Source organism: Nicotiana attenuata, chromosome 7 (assembly GCF_001879085.1).
Source record: "Nicotiana attenuata strain UT chromosome 7, NIATTr2, whole genome shotgun sequence".
Taxonomy (NCBI): Eukaryota; Viridiplantae; Streptophyta; class Magnoliopsida; order Solanales; family Solanaceae; genus Nicotiana; species Nicotiana attenuata.
In genome coordinates this window covers 15,630,574-15,657,434 of record NC_031995.1, presented here as the reverse complement: position 1 = coordinate 15,657,434, position 26,861 = coordinate 15,630,574, and the positions used below count along the sequence as shown (strand labels likewise).

The following is a 26,861-nucleotide window of genomic DNA, read 5'->3' as shown; positions in this document are numbered from 1 at the left end:
GTACCTTGCGTCCTTTCTCCTTTCTAATTTTACTGACTCTTCGGCTCTTCCTTCTTCCTTTAGACTCTCATTTTGGAGATCGAGAGCGCCCGCCGAGAGGAGAAGCAGAAGAATGTTTTCAAGAAAATGGTTTTGAAGTATCGCAAGTATCATGACAAGTACCGTGAGATGCGTGCCCAGGTCAGCGCGAACGATAATTTCTAGTCCCTTAGAGATGAGTTGGGGCAGAAGGACGATGAGCTCGTGAGGGTCATCGCCAGATGCAGTGAGCTTGAGCGAGCGCTTAGAGCCAAGGAGGATGAACTCGAGGTGAGCAAGGGGGTCGTGGCTGAGTGTGTCGACCTTCAAGCTCAAGTGGCGTCCTTGCGGGCCGAGCTTGAGCAGAGCTCGATCAGAGCTAACGGCTTGAGTGATGAGTTGATCGCGAATATGTCAGAGTTGGAGAGGACCGAGGAGGCCAGGGTAGCGGCTTTGGCGAATGTGGTGACATTAGAGGATACCATCCGTGTCCTTAGATCTGAGCGGAAAAATGATGCGGAGACGGCCGCGCTCAGGGAGGCGAGGTTCGATGAACGGATTGGTGGTCTTGAGAAAGAGATTTCGGACCTAAATGAGCAGATCGCTGTTCTTGAGGCCGAAAAGATGCAGCTACTGGCTCAACCATCTTCATCTTGTGCTTCCAGTTATCCCCATATTCCACAGATTTGTACGAAAAGTGGATTCATGCCGAGGCTCAACTAGACATATTCAAGGGCTTGATGACGGCATGGAGGGTTTTTGAGGCTGAGATCGAAGACGTTCGTGCTAAGGCACGCTCAACTCGAGTCGCATGTGGTTACGATCCTGCTACGCCGAGGGGCGGTGATGGTGAAGATGATTTGGACGGGCTTGAGTGAGGTGCTTGGTATAATGACGAATATTCCGATAGCGAGGGCGATGGTGGTGACGATGCTGGGGGCGATGCTGCCGAGTAGTATTTTTGTAATCTTTGTTTTTATTGTTGTGGGCATCTGTTCGGTTGTAAGATACCTTTTTTGAATGCTGATTTTGCTGTTTACTCCCGAGTCTCCTGTTTTTTCCTTTGAATATTTTCCTCGATTGATTGCCCTGATAAAAAGAATTGTGTTGGTAGGCATTATCTTGATCGTGAATGAGTGTTTGATTACTTCGTGTAAAGTCGAATGTTGCTGTAATTGACTCGAATGAGGTTATTCTGTGAATCAAGTTCGAGTTAGGCCGAATGTAAGTTGAATTCGGGCAAGGTCGAACGTCGCTCTTAACTAATTCGAACTATGTCAAATGTGTGTTAATTAATTCGAACGAGGTCAAATGTGAGTTGATTCGAGCGAGGTCAAATGTTGACTCAGTTAGTTCGAACGAGGTCGAATATGAGTCGATCCGAGCGAGGTCGAATGTTAACTCTTAGTTAATTCGAACCAGGTCGAATACGAGTTGGTTCGAGCGAGGTCGAACGTTGACTCTTAGTTAATTCGAACGAGGTCGAATATGAGTCGGTTCGAGCAAGGTCGAATGAGTTAATTCGAGCAAGGTCGAATGTCATTTTAATTAATTCGAACAAGGTCGAATGTGTTTATTCGAGCGAGGTCGAATGCCACTTTAATTAATTCGAACAAGGTCGAATGTCACTTTAATTAATTCGAACAAGGTCGAATATGAGTTATATTGTTCCTTCAGTGAACGTAAGCGGATTCCATTGTACGCTTGTTTTGCTTCTATAAACTTGGAGAAATTTACATGCTTTTCAGACCGGCATTTTAGTCCCAGTCTATCTAGTCCCTTCATTGGGCAACCTGGAGAAGTATTGAGAGGCCGGGAAATGAATATATCGGTCTGCACCTTCAACATATTTTAACTTGACGTTCTCCTTGTCGCCTCGTTAAAAACCTTCCCGAGAAAACCCAATTGGGACAAAAATCATGTTAGGGAAAAAGAGTACGGCTAGGAGAACATTTTTCCTTAGAGGTTAAAGTACTTGAGGTCAGCGATGTTCCAATTGTTTAGCGGTAGTTTTCCTTCCATCGTTTCCAGTTGGAACGACCCTTTGCTTGCTGCCGCCGTAATTTTGTACGGGCCGTCCCAATTAGTCCCTAGCTTTCCTTCTCGTGGGTATTTGATCGCCTGTGTTTTGGCTTTGAGTACGTAGTCCCCGACTTTGAGCGGTCTGACCTTGGCTTTTTTGTTGTAATATCGCTCTGCCTGTTGTTTCTGAGCGACCATCCTTATGTAAGTCATGTCTCTTCGTTCTTCAACCTCATCGAGGTCTTGCCTCCTGCTCTCGTTGTTAGTCGGCCCGCTATCGTGTGAGTACCACAGACTTGGCTCTCCGACCTCAACCAGTATCACTACATCAGTCCCGTAGACTAGCGAGTATGGTGTTTCTCCCGTGCTTGTTTTTGGTGTTGTGCAGTATGCCCATAGCACTTCCGGCGGCAACTCCGGCCACAGTCTCTTAGCGTTCTCGAGTTTCTTCTTCATGATATTCAATATTGACTTGTTGGAGGACTCCGCCTGTCCATTGCCTGCGGGATGATATGATGTGAAGAGTATTCTTTTGATGTGCCACTTTTTGAAGAACTCGGCGATCTTTTTTCCAGTGAATTTGAGCCCGTTGTCACAACGGATTTCTTTGGGGAGGCCAAAGCAGCATACGATATTCCTCCATATGAATGTGACACTTCTTGCTCGCGTATTTGGGTGATTGCACCTACTTCCACCCACTTTGAAAAATAGTTAGTTAAAACTAAAAGAAATCGTACATTACCTCGTCCTGCTGGGAGGGGGCCGACGATGTCCATCCCCCATTTGATGAAAGGCCAAGGCTAGGTGACTAAGTGGACGTGCTCGCCTGCTTGATGGATCATGGGGGCGTATCTTTGGCATTGTTCGTATTTTTTTACGAAGTCGGCGACCTCTTTCTTTATTGTGGGCCAGTAGTAGCTTGCTCGTATGAGGCATATTACTAGGGCACGATTGCTGGTATGGGCTCCACAGTGACCCTCGTGGACCTACTCCAGAACACGTCGTGCCTGGTTTGGGCCTAAGCATTTCGCTAGGGGGACGCCATAGGTTCTCTTGTACAAGTCATTGTTGATGACGTTGTACCTGACCGCCTGCATTTGAAGCTTTTTGGCTTCTCTTTTGTCGTCTGGGAGCACGCCGTCCTGAAAATATGTGATAATACAGTTGTGCCTGTCCCAAGTTAGGTTTATAGTTCGTACCTCGATTGGATCGACTGGTGATTGGAGGAGAGTGACCACGTTCCTTCCTCGAATATGCTTTTAGTGGCTGCTGCTAATTTGGCGAGATCGTCGCCTTTTACTGCCGTGACGTAATGAGTCACATGATCTTCAGGGCCATTGTACCGTCGTATATTTTTAGGTACGGTGGCATTTTAAAGGTTTTGAGTATTGCATGTGGTGCAGCTTCGTCGCTGTATGGCTGCTAAATAAACCGACCGGCGTCCCTTTTTGGTAGGAGTTTTGGGGCACCCGGTATTTGGCCTAACCTTTCTTGATGTTCTTTCATTTGGTCGCGGAGCATTTTGTTCTCGTTCTCCATCTCCTCCATTTTCCTCAGAATGGCTGTGACGGTGCCCTCACCTGCATTACTAACATTGTGAGTAATACCTGTTATAGGGGGCGCGTTGCTCGTCTGTCGCCGACGCAACGCCAACTCTTGCATCTTCTCAGTTCGGCCTTTGTACAGGCTTGTTGAGAATGTTGGTCAACGTGTTTGTCAACCACGCCTCGAGCAACTTTTTCACTACCGGTGGTGCCTCTTCCGTTGTGGACGTAAAGGCTCATTTACCATGTGAGGCTATGATGCTGCCGTGATGAGGGGGCAAGCTGTTTCACCTTGGAGAGGTATCTAGTGTTATGTCTTCAGTCTTCACCCTCCATTTCATTGACTTCGTTGATAGTGTGAAGGAGGTTGGTGGTGAGGTCGGCTATTGCTTTCCTCTTTTCCTCTCCGTTGCCTACCATGTTAGATTTGTGTACACAAGTGTAGGGTTTTTTGTGTTTTTTTAAGATCTAGAAGAAACTAAAATTTTAACTAGAAAATCCCTAGAGACGACGCCAAATTGTTTGATCAAAAAGTATGAAACTCTTTGTAAAAATAATTAAGTAAAAGTATAATGGATTAATCATAGTCAAAGATAATATCTCTAGATCTAAAAATCAGATTGTATGGATGCGTGGGACCATGTTGAAGTCGATTTAATGCAAAACATAGTAAATGTGGCTGTTATCAATGTGATGAAGACAAGTTGTAAATAACAATAAATGCCCCTAAATGTAAATAAGGAGGAAGATTCACCCAATAATGAAAGAGGTGATAATTCCTTCTTCTGACAAGAATATGAGGAAATATTATACACTTTCTCGGATCGGGTGGAAATGACAATGGATTGAATACATGGATCGAATCTTTATCAGAAAGTGGTTCTTTGTATTTATCTAGAGAGCTTGCTTTTCAAAAGTGTTCTTATCAAATGGAATATTACATACCATTTTCCTTATCTCCCCTACTGTTGATATGGGACATTCCCGAAAAAAAAAATACTAAAATGCACAATAAAAAGGAATATTCAATCCAAAGCTGTACTAGTCGTTACTCGTTACTTCTGTCCCTAGCTACTCGACCCCGACCCTGATGAACCACTCAACGACTTGTTTTGTTCCCCACTGATCGACCTCGGCCGAACTGCCCATGATAATTACAATTTTCACGATAATCACCTCCTCATACTGAATTTTCTCGGTCGGATTTTGACCCATACAGAGAGAATACAGGAAAAGGTGACTGTCTTTAAATATAGTAAAGCAATAAATAACAACAATAACATATTCAGTAAAATCTCGCCAGTAAAGTCTGAAGAAGACAGTGTGTACGTAAGTCTTATTTCTTGTTCTTACCTTGTAAAGGTAAAAAAGTAATTTTCGATTCAAGTAAAACATACTCCCATTAAAATCCGATAGTAAGGCAACAAGTTGAGGAATTCGGACTAAAAACACAAGTATCACGTCTTTTTATTCATTTTCTCAGTTAATATGATTTTCGGAATGAATCCCTACCATTCAACAGAAGTAAATTTTACTTTATTCATTAATAAAAATTCTTTATCCTATTAAATGAGGTGGATTACAAGACACAAAGCAAATAAAATTGGACGAGTGAGCGTCATTCAGTAATTCATAAAGCACTTTCTCTCCCACTTATGGTTGAAAGTTCGAGTTCCAAAGTACAAGCGAGGAATTAATAATGTGTCGCGTAAATTGGAGTAAAAGAATAACGAGGAGAAAACATATGGATATTTTTGTAATAGTTGTGTTTCTTTAATTTGCCTAATTTTTTTGAATTTGGTAGGTATCATCAGCCACCAGTTCTACAATCTACACTTTAATTACGATAAACCAGCTATTTTCCCAAATATATGCGAAACAGAAATAATTAACATACTCCCCGAACTTAGGCAGAGAAGTTTGTAGTCCCTCATTCTGTAATTGAGGATATAATTAATAAAGTAGCACCCAAGATGTGGCCAGTAATTAAGGGTATACAAGTAGTATAAAAGTAAACATCTAAAGATGTAACTTACCATGGATGAGGCCAAGATTTTAAGTTTATTCTGGGTTCTAAAAAGAGAAATTTTCATAAAGCACTGTCTTTTAGTGGTAATTAGCTATTTATAGATACCATTTGCTATATTACGGATTGTAGATACGTTTTCTGTTGTTATAAGATGTATTAGATGTATTTAAGCTACTGTATTCATGAATACAATAGCAAAAATAGGCGTGAATCAGAGAAGTCCAGCTAATCAGTTGTTGTATTCGAGTGTATTCGACTGTATTCATGGCGTGAAACATGAGATTACAGCTGGACAGATTATTGTATTCGACTGTATTCACAACGTGAAACATGGAGATTACACTGTTTTTAAATGGAAAGTGTATCAATTAACATTAATCTTTGGCAGATTAGTAAATATTTGTTTGAAAACAAAATTAACGCCTTTTCTGAAGAGTCTCCTTGCGGTCCTCGGCTTCATCTTCCTAACAGTTGCACCGATTGCTTCCCTTGTCTAACCCCATGCCAATTTCCCTCACTTATTGCTCTTCTCTGCTAAAGCAACAGGTTTTACATCTGAATATCTCTTCACCAATTTTTTTTTTTCCATTAGTCATCTTCTTCTCATATTTCTTCCCCAAATCTACTTGCTTGTCAGATTTTAGGTGCCACTAATATTCCCTCCGTCTATTTCCCTAGCTAAATCCTAGGCGATATCCGTCTCTTGCAAAGTTGAGTTGTAAGTTGGTTTTCAATTTTATAATGATTTTTTTATGTGAATACCTTAATTTTTTTCTGAATGTTATTTAGCCGAGATATGTTGTTTGAAATGGTAAGAATTTTGAGATGACTAGCATCTAATTCAGTATTAATGTTCGTTCCCTTACTTTTCTATGTTTCCCTTTTGCTTTGTTTAATATGGTTATTGCTACAATTTATCAATATAACTTGTATATATGCTTCATAATTCGTTATATTATTTATGATTTTAATAGTTAGCATGGTGTGTTCATGGAGAAGAAAAGGACTTGGGGTTACAATTTCTTAGCGAAGATTTTGGTGGGACAAAAGATGATTCTTGTATTACAAATTTATTCAAGTGCAACAGCACTGATCAGTCTTGGATATATTTATTTGTAAATTGGTTTATTTGTCATAAATTTATAGTTGGAAATAGTTAACTCTACATTGTGAATTGTGTTTAACTTCTCTCTGTTGTCTTTGGTTTGAGGTGAATGATATTACACACTCTCCAAAAGATTAAAATAAATCTTTCGGAAAATAGTAAATTTGGTCCCTAAATTGGTTGTTTTTTTGAACCTCTTTTGTTTGGAAATGGTTGTATGGTTATTCTGATTAGTGATCCTTAAAAATGCTTGACTGCTGAATTTTCATGAAAACTCTTGAAATTCTTGAAGGGTCATTAATTCGTCTTTATTTAGGATATGATATACTTTTCAGACATTCAAGTCTATTGCCAATGAACTATTTGAGTTGGAAGTCTTTTGCACTTTGTTAAATTCATCTTCTAAGATACTTTCCAAAATTTCAAGTTGATATATTTTTAAATGTCCCATAAAGATTTTAAAATTGTCTCAGTCATTCAGAGCATGTTGAATTTTGGTAAATCTATAACAAAAGTGGAATTATTAATTAGTACCAATTAAAGGAAGAAACCCTTCTTCATTATAGGGAATAATTGGGTCGCCTCCAGCGGCGGAGCTATTGGATTCTAAATTAATAATTTGTACATATTCATTGGATTTCTTAATACAAATACAGGATTTGAATAAAAACTACTGGGTTTGGCCGAACCCGCAACCAACATTGTGGCTTCGCCCCTGGTCGCCTCCGGTTATCTAATCTCATAGGAGAAAACAATTGTATTTCTGGATAATTGCTAGAAAAAAATAATTTCCCTAAAGCATCTAATATTACATTCAAACTTTGTTACACAACCATCCTCTCTATCAGTCTATTGTAACTTTACAATTGACATCTGTTTTCAGGTTGAATTAAGCAGTTTTTTCCCCTTCTTCAGCATCCACCTTGGTAAGTTAGTGATGTTCTCTCCATCTCATCCTCAATAGTGTATCCCCAAATCTCGAGATTATTATTTTTTTAATTAAATTTTTACCCAGGCTTTCACCTCCGTGATAGTGGGGGATTTGGCAAGGTTTATATATTTATTTTACTTTAAGTGGTTCACGTTTTTGCTAAGTCTTTTGAAATTAATTATAATGACCAACTACAATGAGAACCTATTGTGGTCTTGGAGGGGCAGGAGCTCAGGGAATCAACCTCAAGATCTTGTTTTCAAACTTCTTCCTCCCTTCGTTATTTGGGAATATCTGGATAAAAATGTGCTTTTAGATATGTCAGCTGATTATTTCTACTGATAAAGTTATACATGATTCAGTTTTAATATGAGGTTTGCTATAGCTAATGCGTTTGATCAGATCAAGTTAACTTCTAATTAGAAGGAAAGTTGTACTATAGTGGATAACTATAGTCAAAACTGATTTCTTTCACAATGTATTTAACTCAAATAAGAGAATTATTCTTTGAAACTTAATACAGATAGGTACTCAAAGGAAAGGGAGAAGGCTGCAGGTGTTATCTTTAGGGATCACAACACTAATGTAATGTCTTTCACTATCCCTGCCTTATTGTACAAACAATCTAGCAGAAGCCATGGAAACTAACACTTATTGACAATGTGATTTTGGAGATGGCTCCAAGAGCATTGTTGATTCACTGGAAGTAGGACTCCCTCATGGAAATTACTGGAATGCATTTCAAAGATCCGAAATTTTTTAGCTACTATACATGATGAATCCACTCATAGAGAAGCTAATATAGTGGCAGACTTGCTAAAGCTGGATAAATCACACACCCCTCAAAGAGTCTATTTTAATTTTGAACAACTCCCCGGAATGGTAAGATGAGCATACAAAATGCGAAAAGCACGCTTTGAAAACTATAGGATATGGATTCAAAAGAAGGGATTTGGCTAAGGTCAATGAAGAAATGAGGATTTTTCTAATTGAAATAGTCATATGTTTAGTGAACCTTTTCTTTTTTTTTTGAAAATGGAAAATTCTCATTGCTTTCCGTTAATGTCTTCTTTTGTAACTTTTCTTGAATATATGGTTTTATGTTCCCCTCCTTGTATCTTTTGCTTATTAATATGGTAGGAATCATGCCCATCATCATAGGAGATGAAAACCTAGGTGAATGTCTTATTTAAAGAAAAAGTTAGGAGAAACTAGTTAACAGTATAAAGATTAAAAAGATTTCTGTTTCCAATCTATCAGCCTTCTTATACTTGGCCACGCCAATATGCAATATACAACGACACAGAATAAATGGGTTATGGAGTACAAAGAAGTTGAGGATAGTGGATACTGACCAGTTGTCGGTCTCAACACAAGTTCCTCGCACCGAGTTACGTATTACCCACCACGTTTTGGTGTAACGTCCATGTCGTGGCGAGATGGTTTGAGTAACAAGTGTATCGTGCATGTGTGCAAGTGCGTATTAGCTAACACGTCCCATGATACGTGGCATAACCACGCATCCACTTGTAAAAGAAAAGATCAACAAATCAATTTCTTGTTTTGTTTTTCTCCTCTAATTTGAAAAAAACTGATCCCAAAAAAAAAAAAAAAAAAACATGCAAATTAAACCAGTTGCATGATGAACAAGGAAGTAATATATAATCAGAAGTCAGAGATTCCCTCGTTGACGATCATGATTGATTCCCCATCTACGGATGCCGAATTGCAAATGCGCCGCTGCGATCAAGAATTCCACCGCTTGCTGTGGCGACAAAAGTTGCACCAAATTCTCTATGGTTTTCATTCTCAGTTTGTCCGCCCTCTCTAAAACGCTCACCAGCCCTTCCATTTTTGCATCTATATCTCCCATCAACCCAATTACCTCACTTGCACCATCCTGCATGTAACATATGAAAAAACATCACACACATTAATTGTTTGTAATTCTGGACTACAATGGACTTAAATAGAGTGGAAATTAATTCATGAGTCATAAACCTAATATAATTGAGGTTCTTAGATTCAACCTCAAACAACTCAAATTAAATACGCGACAGGTATTGTAGTGATAGAGTGGCCTACCAGGATCCAGATTGATATGAAATAAAACAGAGAGATGAGTATATGGATGTGCATGCCTGCCACTCGGAGAGTTCATGAGCAATAGCATTTTCTTCCAGAACAGCTTGACATTGAAGTTCACTGACACGGCGGAGTTGGTCGGGAGAGAGATCACCGAGATCGCCGTAGCGGAGGCCGCGTAGAATGTCGATGATATGGGACTCGAATAAAACGCTGGATTCAGTGTAGATAAGGTGGAAAGCAGTGGTGGGTCGCCAACCGGCAATCCAGTGGAGAGATCGTTCAAGAGAAGTGCACCAAGGTGCATAAAAAACGGAGAGGATATCATTTTTTGCAGCCAAGGACTTGACTCGGTAGTACTCGGAGTAGTGGGACATGACTTTTTGAACAAGCTGTTGGTGCAACTCGTGGTTTTGGTCATTGGTGGCGGGTTTTGGGGCTTGGTTCAGTTGATGTACCATTCCCTTGAGCTGCTCAAACCATGTTTCGTAGAAACTTTGGAAGCTCATCCTTCGTTTCGTTTTCCTTTCTTCTTTTTTCTTTCTTTAGAGTGTTAGAGACGTGTGAGAGGTTTCAGCGAATTGCTTTAATTTATAGTCCTTTGTATTGAAGTGTAAGTGACTGCAGTCTTTATTAGGAACGTAACTTTGGTAGATTATAAGTGGTGGAGAGATTGGTTTCTTGGGAAGGACAACTAACCTTTTTCTAGCTGGAAAAAACATCTGTTACGTTAATATTTTTTTAAAATTAGATGCGGACAATAAGGTACTGTAAGATAGTAGTGTATTGGTCAAATCTGACGGTCGATCCAACCGAGATCTCGTCCAAGCGGCGAGACAGTGGAAGACGACATAGTTTGCTCCAAACCCCGTACTCACAATACCCGTCAAGTCAAAGAACAATACTCAGGGAACGACGAAAGCGGACGTGGTATGAAAGTGTATTAGCCCAAGAAAATTGTGAGGATTTCATAACTATATATAGGAGGGAACCTTCCTAGAAGGGGGCCTTTTTTCTCTCTTCTCTATCCTCTGTAATCTTCTTAGCAAAAAGAAGATAAAGCAATCTTCGATGGAGGATGTAAAACAGTCATCTCCATCGATTAACAAAAGAAGAAATGAAAAACATCAATAAGATTGATCGCTTCTATTTCATCTTATGCATTATTTTTTGATTTGTTTATGGATCTGGAGGTTATTATGTTTGACTAAGATTTACCTCTTCATCTTTGTTAATTGATTTAATCAAAAAGGTTTCAATATCTTTTGGGTCAAACAATTTAGCGCCGTCTGTGGGGTTTCTTAGTGAAAACTTCCTAGTCTCCTCCAGACCGAAAATCGGGAACGTGATCACCCGCCGAAAAGAACGGTAAGTAAATCTCACCCGCCAACCTAAATAATGATGCTATATACAAGCCAAATGTACAAATAACGGACTTGAAGGATCAGGAGAGAAAGTATCAGTGGAACCCATGTCTATCACACAGTTTCGATAGATTGACGAATACAGAGAATAAAGTCACAAAAGAGATTCAACAGGAAAATTGCATGCAACAGTCATAAAAGAAAGAATAAGAATGAATTTACCCAGCTTCTTCGCTACCGGAGAAGAACGGCCTTCAAATAATAGCTAACCCTAGCTTCAATTGTTCAGTAGCTTAAATTCTTCAAACTTCAACCAAAACGCCGGAAATAACCCTAATGCTGGTCTCAAAGTGCAAATCGATGAAAAATTATTTCTCTGAAAGAATAGAAATCCCCGATTTTCGAACTGTCGGAGATCGAAAAACTCAACCAAAATTGACCGGGGTAGAATCGGAAGCTCAAAATGCACCAGAATCGGTGCTCTGATACCATGAAAACATTGTGATTTGAGTGAGAAATGGGAAATTTTGTTTTAGGGTTTTAGAGAGAGGAATCGGGTATCTTCATATCTGTACATCAACAAATGAACTCACCGACCTACAGGATATGTTCTCCCAGTATTTATATCTGGGCCTTTAGCTATTTACAAAATTAGCCTAACTACTAAAATGGCCCAAATAACCAACTTGACAAATTAAATAAAAGACACAATATAAAATGGCTAATACAAACTAATACAATGCAAATGGCTAACTATTTATACTTAGGCTTATTAGCCAAATACTCCATTAGCTCAACAGTATATTACCCTGAGGAGTAGACCGAATCACAAATCACATCCTCATAGACCCACTGGGTCTAAGATAACAAAAATCGAGAGGATGATATTCCTCCTTACCTCGAGCAACATCAATGAGATACCTATTCAGATGCTGGCCAAATATCATGGTAGAGAATGACTCAGTAACATGTCGACGGGCATCTTGCCCCATATTTTCTGCCATGTGAGGATCCTGAATGAGCTTAGACATTGCTAAAGAGAACTCTTGTGGGTCAGGGTCACAGAGGAAGCCTGTCACACCATTCTTTACTATCTCTACAGGACCGCCACTGTTGCATGCAATAACAGGTTTATAGGCTTCCATTGCTTCCAATGGTACCAAAATGCTCATCTTAGTTTCAAAGAAAGAAAAAGTAGAGAATTTAAACCAAAAATAGTAACAAGGTCATCCTAACCAACGAATCTTTTCTCTCTCTAGAAATGAATGTCTGAGTATGCTTCAAATTCAGGCGCACCTTTAATTTGGTGTATAAAGAACACATGCATTGGGCAAGGAGTGCATTTCTTACAGTAGTAGAGCATGGCGTAATGAACCTGATTCGATCAGAAACACCTTTTCTTTCAGCCAACTTTTTCAGTTCATCCAGGTACTCCACGTTCTCTCTAAGGCGATTATCAAAGCCGCGCCTAAAATAAAAAAAAAGCAACAACATTCCTGTTACCTTTAACATGAATAAATTTGAGCATAAAAGTTATTTTGTACTGCTAAAACAACATTCTATAAAGCCATCTAAATAAGGTGTTAAGGACTATTTCGAATGCAACAAAGCGTTTAGGAACTTCTAGTAGAGAGAAGTGAGCCTTATCTTCCAATGGAGACAAACACCACGAGGAACTTCCCTAAATCAACTTCAACAGCAGATTGTCCCTGATCAGAGGTCAATGCTGACTTTCCTTCAGTTAAAGTTCCCCATTCTAAACAGATTGTGGGCACTCCTACATATCCTTATTTTATACGATGAGAATAGATCGTGTATCAATATACAAATTGACATTATGTTATCAACTCTCCACAAACTCCAGATACCTAGAGCCTAGAGTCAAGAGTTAAAAATAAAATTTGCAAACACCTGCTTCTCAATTTTGGGGGTTGAAATCCACAATTTTGCTGGGGGTTTGCACGTGCTCGGTCTTTTGATAATGCAACTCAATCATACAAATGGACTAGGGAAGAAATAAGCTGAACTTGCCTGCAATAGTCAAGGAAAACACCGTTCCTGTTTAAAAGTTGATTCCTGACTGGTCTCAAGCATTGGAAAGGCAGATATTGCCAGTTCTACATTCTTTATCCTCTCAAATTGATGGATGGATAGGAAATTCAACCTAAAACAAAGTGGACAATTAAAGTTGTAGTAGTATCTTACAGATGAGTTGTTTCTTTAACCTCTATGTTAGACTTTTTTTCTTTCATTATTTGTATTTATTTTTTTTTGGGGGGGGGGGGGTGGGGAGTAGGTAGTGGGTAACAGATCATACAAGTTAAAAGAAAACGAAAATATCAGTTTTATTGCATTGATGCAAGCAAACCTAGAACTATGATGCCCAAGAGATGAAAATGCTTCTGTTACTTAGTACTAGCATTAGGCTTCTGAAACTGATCCACATTGACTGCTGGGTACAACACAACTGGTTTAATTCCACGTGTATCTAGATTCTTGAAGGTCTTTGCAAAAGTGGACGCTGTAAACCTGCTAACCAGGATGATGTCTGCCATACCTACAGTGTGACCACGGAATTAAAGAAGAACTAGATATTGGAACATAGAACTAAAAAATAAATAAGTTTGAGACAATAGAAGAGAGAAAAGAATTAGGGATAGAAAGATAAACTAATCAACAAACACCTGTCGTTATTTCTTCAATGAAGTCAATGGGCTTCCGATATATCCTCCTAAGATTAGTTGTATGTTGTGCCAGCAAGAGATCTGGAAAATGGCAGTAGAATGCAACGAGCTGCTTGAGGTAGAAACTCCATAAATAATTATGCTAATAGCTTAGAAATTGATTTTCATGAACATTTTATACCTTTTGCGACTTCGTTAACTTCATCAGTAGAACAACAGAGACTTGATCTGCTAGAACTATATCAAATGACGACCACAAGAATAACATGCAGAGAGCAACAAACATGCACCGTAAATATGCTCATACTGCATGCACATGATAGAAGATATGCCGGGGTAGGAAGGCACCATGTACTGTGACAGAGAAGACACCTGCAAAGCACGTAGTGTATCAACGACATGAGCCCATTTAAGGGAACAGTGGATATTCTTCTGACATAAGACCATAACATAGAAAACGGATATTCGTACCAGACAGAGTCTCCTCAAAACATCGACTTTTATCATGGTGAGCAGTGAAAATATGAACTTTGTGACTCAAAGAAGAAAGTTCCACAGCGGCATCAACAATTAGCCTTTCAGCTCCACCTAATTATCACATATGCAGGAGTCAATGAGTAGAAAAACTGAGGTCTCGATACACTCAAAATAATATGAGCTGCCATGATGCCATAAGTCTGCACAATGTGCAGACTAGATTTCCTCAAACCCACGCCTCTGAAGAATATCACAGATGCAATGAAAACTTAATAACTTAAGTATGCTTGTTATTATACAAGTGGCACTCAAACGTGCAGTTGATTTGTGTCTCGACTGATATCAGTGTTTAACCAAAAATAAGTCTTCTTGCCAAAATCTAATTTTAGAAGAAAACGAGTTACTAATAACCGAGTTTTACTTCACTTTCCGAATGATATCAAAGGAAATTAATAAGAATAACTTAGCAAATAATCAATATACAAATTGCAAAGTCAAGGAATAGAATTTCGAGAAAGCAGAAAAGTAAAGAGTGTATATCAATATTGTCCCAGATCTGTCCCTACAAATAGAATTTTGTGTCCTTATATAGGAATATACAATAGTAACGGTTTTTTCCACATAATTTGGGTTGATTATGTGCATTAATGATATTAATTGCCCATTATTTCGGATATATATAACTGGCGTATTTATTGTTATACATGCCTCATATCTGTTCCGATTCCTTTTCCTTACTTACTTCCGGTTCATGTATCTTTCCTTCTTTTTATCCTTTATTCATTCCGTCCTTATTTATTCCTTGCCAACTGTTAGGCCCGATACCGTCTCATGGGTATTTCTCCCCGTGCCTTCTCTTCCCTATTAATTAAGAAAGCCAGATGTCGCTGTATCATTGTCCCACGTGTCATGCCATGTCAGCATTCCAATATTCCACGTGTAGTGCTTTTTCACCACCAATACAGATAGTCCCCCCCACTTTCTTGATTATTCTCTACTGAATATTCGGGGAAGTGGAAAGTTTTTATGGCAGGAATTCCCTGCCGCCGTTTTTTCAAATGTAATCGTACCTCCTTCTGAACTGATGCGATGCATATCACTTCCATTTAATGATCATGCCACATGGCTTTTGCTAATTGTTTCTTCAGTTCTTCAGCGCTTTTTAGGGCTTTTCTGCAGCCGCATCAGTCACGAAGTGACGATTCCATTATGACGCTTCATAATGACCTTAATAGTCGTGTCTTCTTATAAATACTTCTCCCTTCTTTGATTTTCTGAAGTCTTTCCTCCTTTGTCTTCTTGTCTTACACCTTTCTGAATTTTTTCCTTGTTCTTCTTTAGATAATCATGTCTTCCCCTAATCCTCGCAAAGTTATAACTGTCGACGAATTTGTTTCTTCCAATGCACCTACTAGAAGTAGAAGAGGTGGTAGGCTGCGTAGCCTCGGTTCTATTTCTAACCGTGGTCCCTCCTCTCAAAGTAGTACTGTCAATCCGTCTTCTTCAAGAACTAGGGCTCCTATTACCCCAAGATCTTCTTCTAGAGATAAAGATTCAATTGAAGCTTTACGTGAACCCACTGTCGATAAAATTGTTCCTTAAGAATTTTCCTTTGTGACTGAACGTGAATCAATGAAGAGTCAAGTTTCTTCCATGGCTTCCCTTGACCGTGTTGACCGTTACCCAACTTTGATTACTACTGGTCTTCTCGCTCTTATTCTAAGAGAATGCTATTGGAAACCTAACTTCCCAATTTTACTTCCCGGTGCCAACCAGAGAATAACTTCATATCGGACTGGTTATTTCTTCTTTTACACATATCCTTTTACCCTAGGCTTTAAACCTCCTATTGATCCAATGATCATTGAATTCTGCCATTACTTCAATGTGTGCTTAGGACAGATTGGTCCTATTGTTTGGATAGTTATTGCATGCCTCCATTATTTGTCGAACTTGGCTTCTATGCCTTTTACTTTCCGTCATCTGCTTCATCTTTACTCCCCTAAATTATTTCGTGAAGGAGTTTTTTCCCTTGTGGCCAGAAGTAAGAGAGCGTTAGTTAGCCCTAAAGATGATAGACCGTGGCTGGTATGCCCGTTTCGTTGCTGCTCCCACTAGTGCTCTGGTGGGTGAAGAAAACATGCCTTTCCAGAAAAATAGAATTTTGCACGTAAGTACTTCTACCTTGTCTTTTTCCTTTCTTAAAAATGATACTCATGTATTCTCGTGCCTACTTTTTCAGCAACCATGGAACTTTTTGAGGAGATTCCTAACTTCCGTGCTTGGGTATAGAAGTTACTATCTGTTGCCCCTATGGAGAAAAGCTCATGGAAATATCTCTCACAGAGATTCGGCTGGAAAGTTAAGACACACGGTACTTTTTCCCGCTTAGTCTTTTTCTTTCGCTATTTTGCTAATTTAAGAGTTTCTTACCTTGCCTTTTTCCTATTCGTGGTGTCAGTCTTGCTTCTATTTCATCCACAAGACTTACCGTGGGTCTTGCACAAGAAAGAATTCTGAGCTCTTCTTCAAAAGACAGGTTGATGGAGCCCGTGGCTTGAGGGTGAAGAAGAACCGGAGGAGGGTTCTTTGGTACGTAGGCCCCGAGTTAGGAGACGCGTTATTTCTGATGATAAAACTACCCCTCCATCAAGCTCAGCTCCCTCTAGACCTCTGGATGAGCCAGAAAGTGCCCCGTTAGTGATCTCTGATGAAGAAGTGAATGATCCCCCCGCTTCCGTTGAACAATTATTTTCCCATGGCTTTGGAAGTGAGGGAGCCTTTGACCCCGTTTCTGAGGAGTTGCCCCTTACCTCTTTTCCAATGTCAGTCCCCGATTATCTTCGAGTTCCCTTACCTGAAGTTGTTGTTGATGCTCCCCCCGTGACTGCCTTCACCTCATCTGCCATTTCAACTACTACTACTTCTCACATAGAAGTTGATCCTTCCAGTAGCAAGAAGGCAATGAAGAAAATCGTTGTTGAGGTTCCTGAAGGTGTGAACCTATTGAAGAAGTCAGGTCAGGCCGACGTATGGTTGAAACCTTTCCTCGGTCCTATGGAGAAAGCAAAGTTGGAGAGTCATAGTTCGTTGACTTGGATGAACGGTATTGTTCACTCATCTCTGAAGGTTCGAGTTTGATTTTACTCCTTTCTTCTCTTTTCGTTTTATTCATAAATCCTTCCTTTTCTTTTTTTTAGATCAATTTGATAGGTACTGAACTAATGAAAAGGATCGTCCATGCTGACCAACAAATTATTTATCACCGCACCGAGGCTGACAATTGAAAGAGCAATTTGAAGGTCTTCAACTGGAGAAGGAAGTGTTGGCAGGGGAGAAAGATGCCTTAGAGCAACAAATGCAAATGATCGCTACTGAGTTAGCGATTGAAAAGGCTTCTTCAAGTCAAGTTGGTAAGGATAAGGATATCCTTGAATCCTCATTTGCCGAGCAGCTTTCAAAGGCAACCAAAGAGATTAGGAGTTTGAGGGAACTCCTTAACCGGAAAGAGGCTTATTCAGGAGAGTTTGGTTCAAATACTTACTCAAACTCATGAAGATGTCCGTGCCTCTACTAATAAGGTTACATTATTGAAAAGTTCCTTTACCACTTTGAAGGCATCTTTTGATGCTTCCAAAATAGAGAAGGAAGAGTTGCTAACCGAGATTGATCAGTGAGAGAAAGACTATGAGGCTCTCGAGGATAAGCTGTCACTTGACGTGAGTAGAGCTTTTTTGAATACTCACCTCGAGACCCTAATGGAAGCCATCTAGGAGGGTTTTGACCTTAATGCTGAGATTGCTAAAGCTAAAGAGGCAATTGAAAAAACTCAGCAAAGTCAAAGCTTTCCTTCACCTGAAGGTGAAGTTACCGAAGGTGATGCACTTGCTCCTGTTGAAGCTAATATTCAAGCCTCTTCTTCTCAAGCTGACCCCTCTACTTCCGTCAAGGATGCTCCTATTGCTGATGTTCCAGTGGATGATGCCTCTTAATGTTTTCTGTTACTTGAATTGTTTTGTTTAGAACGTTTTTGGTGGGAAGTTTTTCTTTTCTTTTTTGGAATGGTTGTTGGTTTACCCCTATCTTGTTCTGGGGTTTGATGACAAACAAGTACTTTGTTTTTGCAAAGTTTAATATATAAGTCTCGGCTTTCTTTTTTGCCTATTTTAATGTTTGAGTTTTTGTTCCACTCTTTGACATTCAATCTTGCATTAAAAAAATGCTTTAACAGTCCATGATTTTGATAGACACGAATTTTTTATAAAATAGGGCCCTTTTATAAGCGACACCGAGGAAGATGATGTCTCATCTTCTTATTGGTGTAACTATATGAAAAAAGTAGAAAAAAGAAATAATTTTAGGAAGTTTTATGCTTTGAACTTTCAAATTTTGTACATCATTCTTCATTTATGCAATACAACATTTACAACTCTTTCACAACTGTTTTATTTGTAACATGTTTCAAAATTTTGGGTCTATTGTCCCGTGATTAATTATTGACCTTAACCTAAAAACTCATAACAACTTGGAGTGTATCTTGTATCCATCTTGTGTCCTTTTTGAGAGTTTTACATCTTCTCAAGGTTTTTTGAAGGCTTGATTTTTGGCTCTTAGGCTGATTCAGGCTTGAATTCTGACTTTTTGTCTTTTTTGCCTCTTCATATATATATATATATATATATATATATATATATATATATATAGTCCCACCAGTGCTAAAGCTTTGAAGTATGAAATCTCGAGCACTGAATTGTTTCTTCCTTTTGATCCATTCCTTGAAAAGGAAAATACACACGAGACTCGGAGGTATACATTTATGATGACTGCTTAACTCTTTTTCTCCATCAGAAAGGTTGTAACCTAGACCGGAAATAATTCACCTCGTGTCTTTTCGGGTCTAATATCATCATTTGGTACGGGCTAGCTTTTTGCCTATCATCTAAAATGGTTAGTATAATTAAAAAGAACAAAATAAAATCATATTTGTGTGATACCTGACCATGGGTACTTCTTTTGCCTAGAAGTAATATTTCTAAAAATGAACAGCATTCCAATTTGATGGTAGTACTTGCCTTCCATGATTTCGAACTCATATGCTCCCTTTCCAGCGATGCTTCAAATTCTATAGGTCCTTCCCAATTTGGACTCAACTTCCCTGCATTGGTTGCTTTTGTTGATTGAAAAACCTTTTTGAGGGCGAAGTCCCCAATCTTGAAATATCTAAGATGAGCTTTCCGGTTGTAGTATCGCTCAATAATTTGTTTCTGAGCTGCCATTCTTATTAGAGCCGTTTCTCTCTTTTCTTCAAGCAAATCTAAATTTATTCGCATCTCTTCCTCATTTGATTCCTCAGTTGCTTGTGTATATCTTGTACTTGGTTCACCTATTTCAACTGGAAATAAGGCTTCAGCACCATAAACAAGTGAAAATGGAGTCTCTCCCATACCTGTCTTTGCTATCGTTCGATAAGCCCATAAGACTCTTGGTAACACTCCAGGCCACTTGCCTTTTGACTCCTCTAATCTTTTCTTCAAGTTATTAATAATAACTTTGTTTGCCGATTCGGCTTGTCCATTGGCCACAGGGTGGTAAGGTGATGAAGCTATCCTTTTAAGCTGCCAACTCTGAAAAAATTTTGTGATTTTCGTGCCTATGAATTATGGGCCATTGTCACATACGATTTCTTTTCGAACTCCGAACCGGCGTATAATGTTTCGCCAAATAAAGTTTCTGACTTCTTTCTCCCGCACCTGTTTGAAGGCTCACATGTTTAAAGGCTCCTGCTTCTACCCGTTTGGTAAAATAATCCTTTAATACTAATAAAGATCGTACCTTTCCTTTAGCTTGTTACAGTGGACCCACGATATCCATCCCTGATCATGCCAAACTCTAGTCCTAAAAAGGATAAGCGGTCGCTGCAAATATAATCCGGTCTAAAAGTCCGGAGTCGAATCCCACAGAGAACTAAGGCTTAGCTATATCTGTTTAATATCACTAAGAAGACAAGTTTGAACAATTTTCTAAATTATAAAGATTGAGATTTATATTTCTAACTAATTAACTAGCAAATATTACAAAGCGGTAAAATTATCAACTAACGAGACAAAGGGTTGGAGACTAAATTAAGGAGGTCTAGAGTTATGATTTCCCCAATTGTCGGAATCCTTACAACTATGTTTCGTACAATTTCGCCGATGTATTCTCTACTGATCGTGAGCACTTTAGGTGCCGTAATTCTCTCTTGAGCAACTACAACAATTTACTAGACATATTCTCTCGAACTACGCTAGTTGGCCTCATCTAACCGCTCACTATGACCACGTCAAGACTTTGTTATTTCTAAACCTATCTTTAAACCCAATGTATTGATTTCTCACATACGTTAGGAGTGACGTTGTTCAACAACTACCTAACTATGTACCCTTTCTCAAGAAACACATAATAAATAGGCACAGTCAATCGATGGCCATTCAATCAACAACAATAAATACGTAGTTGAACAAGTAGAAAAATCCAACAGCTCAATTATATAAAAACATAACAAGAATTTATCCTACAAAAGGTTCTATCAAAACTCTAGATAACAAATTAGATATTCATAATAGTATGCAAAAATACAATACTAGAATTTATAACCTATAAAGGAAATAGGAATAAGGAAGTGAAAAACTTGTGAAAGAATTCTTCGCCTTGCTCCTAGTGTGTTCTTGCCTCCTTAGGTCGAATATGTGTCAAAAGCGTATCCAACCTCCTCAAAATATCATTTTTTCATGTATATATACCATGTAGGGTCGGGCCCAAACAATTATACCTTCACCTACGCGAAAAAGGACAATTTTTCAGGTCTAGACGCTCGCGGTTGCTGTCCGGGCGCGCGGTATTTTCCCAGTGCACTGCCTCAATCCGCGTCCAGGTCCGCGGTCGCGGTTTCGACCGTATTTTTCATCTTGTTCCGTTTGGAATTTAGAAAACCGTAAAACACGAAAGTTGTAGCCCTTTAAGTTAGATTTCCAACTATATTTTGTGGAGCACAAATGGTGTTCTGAGCAAAAAGTTATGTGTATTTTACTAGACAGTGCACAATATGCCTACTCGATTCTTCGTTTCGTTGCTCTATCATCCGTTGATCCCCGAATACGATCCCAGCTTAATTCCTTGGGCTTTTACTCAGACTTCAAAGCTCAAAATAACTTGAATTCATTCGATAACATCTACATAGCTCGGAATCACTCCTGCAAGGCATAAAACACACAATTAGAGCAAAACACTAGCGATTAAAGCGCAAACTCAACTAAAGTGTAGTAAATTAGAGTGTAATAATCGACTAAAATACATAATTATAGCCTATCATTAACACCCCACACTTAAACCATTGCTCGTCCTTGAGCAATCAAACTACACTTTATATAGACACGACCTTTTTAAACAATTCTCCTAACTCGTCACACCAAGAATACTTAAAATAGACTAAGCACAAAAGCGTAACATCTTCACCTCAAGATTTGACTCGCAAGTACTACGCATTATTCACAACTCACTCACTTACTCTAACGTAGAGGTCACTGACGTTACCTCTCCTTCATGAATCAAGTGCCTTCACACAACAAAAGAGAGTAGTTCCACACAATAAAATTTAAGAACACTTAGGAACTCAAGATAGAAAGAATTCACTCACTCTCAGAAATAACATTCATATGCCACAAAAGATGCACCATAGGCTTGTCCGTAGTGTACAACTCTACTAATCGAGCTCATTCAGTCTAGGATCAAGCAGGACTTTATTTGGTTGTAATGTAGGCTGCGGGACATGTAGGATACATTTAGATTTAAGAGTGACTACACCTCCCTAAGCACTTTAATACATATACTTTAACATTCAAACTACATACTTATGTCAAACCAAACTCCACCTTCACCTCAATGTATATTACCCCATACTTTTTTAAGCACAATTACATCAAGAGTCACCACTTATCAAGGAATACTCTTTTTTTTCACAGCACTACAACTATTTTTTTTTCAATTCAAGTGGCTCTTACTTGTTCAAAACAATGCTCCTTTCTCCTAATTTCATTAGTTCCACTCAAAAGCCAAACCAGCCACCCCACACTTTAACTTTTACACAGTTCATAAATAATTCAAGTGCTCATGAGTGGTTACAATGGTTCAAATAGATGGTTAATTCAAACAAATGGGTAAGGCTTGTAATGTGGTTGCCAAAGAAACAGGATTACAGGCTCAACGGAGTTAACTACAATACATAACAATTAGGCGGGTAAAACATACATATCTGGCTCAACAAAGAAACGCCTATATCACTTCCAAGACTGAACAAAACTACTATTTTGCTTTGCAAACACACGGGGCAAGTTCTAGGCATTAAATGCAATGCACAGAATAACAACCAAACCTCACACACACATGGCATATAACTCACTCAGGATTGGTTTCATCAAGACACTCTAGTCAAAGCAGTTAAGCAAAGTTAAGATCATACAATTTAAGGTACTTATACAAGAGTCAAAAATTGAGGCTAAGCGTCACAACCAGAGTACTTACTATTCTCAAGGCATAACAAAGTTAAGAGATATTGCTTCAATTCAATTCATCACACACTGGCTCCTGCTCCTAAAAAAAATTAACTACACCCAGTTCAAACAAAACCCTTGGAAAAGAACCGCGGCACAAAGAAAACCCAAGGGGGAATTGCTACACTACCTAACAAAAGAATTTTTTTCTTTAGACTTAAATCCCTCAAGAAAATTGTCTAATAGATCCATTGTCGGGAAATGTCTAATCTTTTCTATTTTAAAAAAAATTATTCAACTAAACTAACACAACTAAAATAGCATAGAAAGTCACCTAGACAATCTCCTCACCCCACACTTCAAATTGTGCATTGTCCCCATTGCACATCCATACATACAAGAGGGTAAAAGGAACTCCCTGGTAGGCCAAAGGCCAAAGCACTAACATCTCATGGGGTACTCAGACTTCTCCCAGGCCTGGTCCTTCGTGCGGGTACCTCACACTTAGTTCCAACTATCCGGTTTGCTGTTGCATCCTTCCAATGGCTTTGCGTTCCATGCTCCTAAAAATAAAAAATCGACACTACAAGAATAATACAATAATAAAAAATAAAAATAAAAAAAAATAAAGCTGGGTTGCCTCCCAACAAGTGCTTGATTTAACGTCGCGGCACGACGTGAATCACTTTTTGCCTCCACCCCGAGCTTATGAATTGAACCCCAAGGTTTGGTTCAAGCTTATGATTATAGTCATGGGGCGGTGGAACGAATCTAACTGGCCCAAGGAAATAATGTAGTATTTTGCACTCCTTGGCCTTTGTATGAGATATGTAATCCTGACTTTCTGGCAAAAAGAATTCCAGAATATATGCAACTTGTTCCTCATTCCTTGACTCTTCAATTGGTTCGAATGACTCTATTTTCATCATCATCCAAACATAATGTGAAAAAATGCTTGGAGTGTGGACCAATGCGCTCAAACACATGAACTTCAGGACTTTCAACATCCTCAACATCAATGATACTAGAGTCAACAAAATTTATATCCTCAAATTCCTTGGCTGGCTCTAGTCTCACTTCTTCAACATTGACATCCTCAAATTGTAGTTGGTTAGGTTGTTGATGTTCTACTCTGACCTCCCCAATTAACACCTCAAATTCATGCTCTTTTTGGCTACTATCTTCAATATTGGCTTGTTGAGCATTAAAAGCTCCAACCACGTGACTCAATTGAGCCTCCAACTTGCGAATAGTTGCCTCTTGCCTTTCTATCTGTAATTGTTTTTCATTATTTTTTTCCAGAAGGCACTTTAACATATCCTTGATCTCCTTCGGGTCTGCATCCCCAGGTTCTTTGTTCCTGTTAACTTCACAAGAAAAGGTAGAACCATCATAGTAAGGGGTTGGGGGAAGATAAAAAATATAAGCAAAACCATAAAAGTGACCATTTTTACCACCACACACATCACACACATTCCACAAATAAGATTGAGTTGGTGCACATAACTCGCTCTCAGGAACGTTTTAAAATTTTTGCCACGGGTAGTTTCCTTCACAATATGTATGGAGATTAATAATAGAATTATCTACACCTAAATTCCCATAATTCTAAGATTTCATGTCTCTCAAATCAATAGTTATAAAAAAAACAAATAAAAAAAATAAAAAATAAAAGTTCAAACTTGAACCCTAGCAATATATACAGCGACAACTACACCGTTAGTTCCCCGACAACGATGCCAAAATTTAATCACGCCCAACTCTAGTCCTAAAAAGGATAAGCGGTCGCTGCAAATATAATCCGGTCTAAAAGTTCGGAGTCGAATCCCACAGAGAACTAAGGTTTAGCTATATCTTTTAATATCACTAAGAAGACAAGTTTGAACAATTTTCTAAATTATAAAGATTGAGATTTATATTTCTAACTAATTAACTAGCAAATATTACAAAGCAGTAAAATTATCAACTAACGAGACAAAGGGTTGGACACTAAATTAAGGAGGTCTAGAGTTATGATTTCCCCAATTATCGGAATCCTTACAATTATGTTCCCTACAATTTCGCCGATGTATTCTCTACTGATCGTGAGCACTTTAGGTGCCGTAATTCTCTCTCGAGCAACTACAATAATTTACTAGACATATTCTCTCGAACTACGCTAGTTGGCCTCATCTAACCGCTCACTATGACCACGTCAAGGCTTTGTTATTTCTAAACCTACCTTTAAACCCAATGTATTGATTTCTCACATACGTTAGGAGTGACGTTGTTCAACAACTACCTCAATATGTAACCTTTCTCAAGAAACACATAATAAATAGGCACAGTCAATCGATGACCATTCAATCAACAACAATAAATACGTAGTTGAACAAGTAGAGAAATCCAACGGCTCAATTATATAAAAACATAACAAGATTATCCTACAAAAGGTTCTATCAAAACTCTAGATAACAAATTAGCTATTCATAATAGTATGCAAAAATACAATACTAGAATTCATAACCGATAAAGGAAATAGGAATAAGGAAGTGAAAAACTTGTGGAAGAATTCTCCGCCTTGCTCCTAGTGTGTTCTTGCCTCCTTAGGTCGAATCTGTGTCAAAAGCGTGTCCAACCTCCTCAAAATACCATTTTCCATGTATATATACCAAGTAGGGTCGGGACCAAACAATTATACCTTCTACTACGCGAAAAAGGATAATTTTTCAGGTCTAGACGCTCGCGGTGCGGGCGCGATATTTTCCCAGTGCACTGCCTCAGTCCGCGTCCAGGTCCGCGGTCGCAGTTTCGACCGTATTTTTCACCTTGTTCCGTTTGGAATTTAGAAAAATGTAAATCATGAAAGTTGTAGCCTTTGAGTTACCTTTCCAACTATATATTGTGGAGCCCAAATGGAGTTCTAAGCGAAAAGTTATGTGCATTTTACTAGGCAGTGCGCGATATGCCTACTCGATACTTCGTTTCGTTGCTCTATCATCCATTAATCCCCGAATACGATTCCGGCTTAATTCCTTGGGCTTTTACTCAGACTTCAAAGCTCCAATTCACTTGAATTCATTCCACAACATCTACATAGCTCGGAATCACTCCTACAAGGCATAAAACACACAATTAGTGCAAAACACTAGCGATTAAAGCGCAAACTCAACTAAAGTGCAGTAAATTAGAGTGTAATAATCGACTAAAATACGTAATTATAGTCTATCATCAATCCCTCATTTCATAAAAGGCCATGGTAAAATAACCGGATGTAATAGCTGTTGGACTTTAAGCCATTGGGCTTTAAAGTAGAAGAAGTGTGAATTGGAAATGGAGGGAAATAAAATGGAGGGAAAAATGAAAATTTGAAGAAGTGAGCTTTTGTCTTGCACTTTGTCCCTCATTGGTGAGGGACAATCACATTTGTGTGCTTATATATAGAATCACTTCTTAAAGCTCTTAAAAGGAGTTGAAGAGAATGAACCCTCGCGCCGTCGTCGTCGCTCGCTCGGCTCGGCTTCGGCTTTGGCTTTGGATTTGGATTTGGATTTGGATTTGGATTTGGATTTGTCAAATGATCGATCGATAAGATTATTTTTGGAAAAAATTTATTTAATAATTAATTAAATGCCAAATCACTGCTGAAAATACGCCAGAACCCTGCTGAAGATTCAGAGGGACTCTCTGGCCGCGGTTCTGCCGTAACCGCGGCAGGCAGCGTATTCTTCTGAAAAGGCAACTTTTCCAGACACCTCTTCTGATAATTGCCTATAAATTCTGAGGCAAGGCTCCATTTTCTAAACACGAAAAACACTCCAGAACTTCTTTCTTTTTGAATATACTGCATCCTAATTCGCAGTCTCTCTCTCTCCAATTCGTAAGTGTGATTTTGCTCCGTTCTTTGAGTTCGTTGGGATCCTGCAGTTTGTATTGCCACTGTTGCAGGAAGGTTTATTCCGTTTTATCCTGGGAGGATTTAATCCATTACCTTGGCAACTTGTGAGGGGGTTAAAATTCCTTAAGGACACACAAGAAACTTGTGGACTCGGAATATTTCTGATTCTCTACTATTTTCCAGATTTCTTTAATTCT

The 26,861-nt window shown here is 38.9% G+C and overlaps 1 protein-coding gene, 1 long non-coding RNA gene and 1 pseudogene across 2 annotated transcripts; 1 reads left to right on the top strand and 2 right to left on the bottom strand.

Moving 5' to 3' along the window:
* Window positions 6,041-6,928, top strand: LOC109228746. Its single transcript, XR_002068426.1, has 3 exons — window positions 6,041-6,159; window positions 6,251-6,331; window positions 6,588-6,928. It is a non-coding gene; the product is annotated as an uncharacterized LOC109228746 (long non-coding RNA).
* On the bottom strand, window positions 8,102-10,855 carry LOC109228745 (protein DOG1-like 4). Its single transcript, XM_019393936.1, has 2 exons — window positions 9,791-10,855; window positions 8,102-9,549 (listed from the first exon to the last, which is right to left on the bottom strand). Exons 1-2 carry the CDS (start codon window positions 10,241-10,243, stop codon window positions 9,322-9,324), a joined length of 681 nt encoding a protein of 226 aa, XP_019249481.1. The 5' UTR covers window positions 10,244-10,855; the 3' UTR covers window positions 8,102-9,321.
* On the bottom strand, window positions 11,932-15,365 carry LOC109229856 (annotated as a pseudogene).

Coding starts and splice junctions, on each gene's coding strand:
- LOC109228745 (XM_019393936.1), bottom strand. CDS start 10,243: ATGAGCTTCCAAAGTTTCTACGAAACATGGTTTGAGCAGCTCAAGGGA. Junction 9,550..9,790: donor ATGAACTCTCCGAGTGGCAG/GCATGCACATCC, acceptor TGTTACATGCAG/GATGGTGCAAGTGAGGTAAT.